The following is a 2500-nucleotide window of genomic DNA, read 5'->3' on the forward strand; positions in this document are numbered from 1 at the left end:
AGGATGCAGAGAATAGATTACGAGAAGAACTAAGACAGGTTTGATTATTTTGGCTTAGCTCTCTCGTTTTTCCCGTTATATATTTATATACTTTTTTCCCTTTATGCCTTTCTTTTTGACACATTGGGCATTTTTGTATGGAATATGAATCTTTTCTTTTGTTTCCTTTGGCTGCCATTTAACAGCCCTTTTTTATTATTTGAAAGTCATGAAAAAAAAAATCATTCAAAGGACATTCTCTAGAATTTGCAAGAAAAAGATGCAAAGTGTATTGTGCAATATCTTTTTCTCTTTTGACAGGAATGGGTAGGTAAACAAGAGGCCATGAAGAATGAAGAAATAGAGATCACTTTCAGCTACTGGGATGGGTCAGGTCATAGACGATCAGTTCGTATGAAAAAAGGTGAGTTCAGAAAGAGTAGAAGAGGGAGAGAGAGGTTTTCATATCAAAGAGACATCAGACTTCTTCCACACCTCCTTTCTCTCTTCATCCTTTTCTCAATTGCCCCAACCCAACCATTTCACTTTCTTTGCTATTCATGTTCTTTTATTTGCATAAAAAAAATATTTGTATAACTGAACACCCTTGGAATTAGCTGAATGATGACAGTATATATAATCAATATTGGCCTCAATATTTCTTCCATTTCCAGGAAACAGTGTGTATCAGTTTTTACAAAGAGGTCTGGAAATCTTGCGGAAGGAGTTCAATGAGCTGCGCACTGTCTCAGCTGACCACCTTATGTACATAAAAGAAGACCTGATTATACCTCATCACTACACATTTTATGATTTCATTGTGAATAAGGTAAGTTTGCATTGTTCACTGCAGAATGTTTGAAAGTAGAGGTGTGTTGCTTTAGGGATTAAGCACATTTGATTGATATATAATATTTGTTTTTCTTGTCTTGCAGGCCAGAGGTAAGAGTGGACCTTTGTTCCATTTTGATGTCCGTGATGATATCAGACTAGTGAGCGATGCTTCAGTGGAGAAGGAAGAATCCCATGCAGGTGAGGATTAAATCATTGCCATATAGAGATATTGTTGACTCATGATAAATTTGAAGAAGCACATTTCATTTTTAAAATTCATGATCTTCAGTTATCTTACATAGCTTTTATTGTTTGTTTTATACTACTTAGTCTTGATCATATAACAGGCAAGGTGGTGATGCGAAGCTGGTACGAACGCAACAAGCATATCTTCCCTGCAAGTAGGTGGGAACCCTATGACCCGCAGAAGAACTATGAGAAGTATACCATAAAGGACAAGAACAAGAAGAAGTAAAAGAACCTTGCCAGGCTTTCAATAGTACAAATCGTGCTCCTATTCAAAAACTGCCAGGGATATAGTACAGGGTAAAGACATCTTAAAGATACGTCCAACATAGTAGGACCAGCGCCACTTATGACCAATTTAGTTAGAAAATTTGGTAGAGCTTAAGGTTTTGGCTAGGAAGTGGCTCAAGATTTTCCTGGATCTTAGGGAATCTAGTGGTAGTGCCAAACATTTACTTGAACACTGTATTCCACTGTAAGGAAATATACAGTATAGTGGCCCAATTCTGTTTCTGTTCTTGTTCTGCCTTTTTTATTTTTTCTATTTTTCTTTCTTTTTTGTTGTTTTTGTCATTTACAGTACAAGTTATGCAAAGTAAATAGAAAGCACAATCAAACTTGTGATATGTAAAGGTAATTAATTTCAGCCAGTGTATTGCAGATTTATCATTAAAGAAATAACTGAAAGTTTGTATATATTGCCAAGTCTTACTTTGAAAAGAAGCACATAGCAGAAGAACAGAAAAGAAGGTTTACCGCAGATGATTATGACAATTTATTTAGTATGTAATTGTACTCCCGGGTTACATATGATTTCTGTGTGAAAGAAATTGTTTGTGCTAAGATGTCCTTTATAAATGGACTTTTAACATTATTTTGATACCGTTCATTAGTAATTCTGAGACTAGTAGAATAAAAATGTGGTAATATTTGCATTTTACTCGATATGATTATTTATTTCAGTAGTTATTACCATCATCACTATCAGTACTTTTATACTTGTCTTTCATTATTGCATCACTATTGTAAATATCATCATCAGTACTGTTAAACATCGTCATCATATAACCATTACAACTACCTCTTCTTGTTTGTTAAAGTCCTGTAATCTGTCTTGTGGATCCTTACTCAAGTTTCAGCTAACCTTAGAAATGCTTATTACAAAATATTTTGCCCTGAATACACTGAATGGAGTTGTTATTTAACATCTTGTTGCTGGTAGTTCAGAGTTTCTTCCATAGAGAGAGGTAGTTAAAGGGCTTGATAATCAAGTTCACCTCAGTCATAAGAACACCTCGAGTTAAGAGGAACAACAGGTAAAACCTCATCCAGGCAACTTAGTAATATGTTGGGAAAGTACTATGTATTATTTTTTCATAATTCCTTTTAAAACCTGCCATTAATGTTAGACCTTTAAGGAATGAAGATGTAGGTTTGAAGA

The 2500-nt window shown here is 34.6% G+C and overlaps 1 protein-coding gene across 2 annotated transcripts in view; it reads left to right on the forward strand.

Moving 5' to 3' along the window:
- Positions 1-2500, forward strand: part of LOC113829330 (protein FAM50 homolog) — a 14037-nt gene that overhangs the window by 10039 nt on the left and 1498 nt on the right. For both annotated transcript variants that reach the window (XM_027382482.2, XM_070136155.1), the window contains exons 4-8: positions 1-38; positions 301-403; positions 654-808; positions 915-1011; positions 1161-2500. The exon at positions 1-38 is cut by the window's left edge and continues 154 nt beyond it; the exon at positions 1161-2500 is cut by the window's right edge and continues 1498 nt beyond it. In XM_027382482.2, coding sequence (XP_027238283.1) covers positions 1-38; positions 301-403; positions 654-808; positions 915-1011; positions 1161-1288 — 521 coding nt within the window. In that variant the 3' untranslated portion in view covers positions 1289-2500. The remainder of the gene's footprint in view (positions 39-300; positions 404-653; positions 809-914; positions 1012-1160) is intronic.

The sequence above is a fragment of the Penaeus vannamei genome, chromosome 21 (genome assembly GCF_042767895.1).
Source record: "Penaeus vannamei isolate JL-2024 chromosome 21, ASM4276789v1, whole genome shotgun sequence".
Taxonomy (NCBI): domain Eukaryota; kingdom Metazoa; phylum Arthropoda; class Malacostraca; order Decapoda; family Penaeidae; genus Penaeus; species Penaeus vannamei.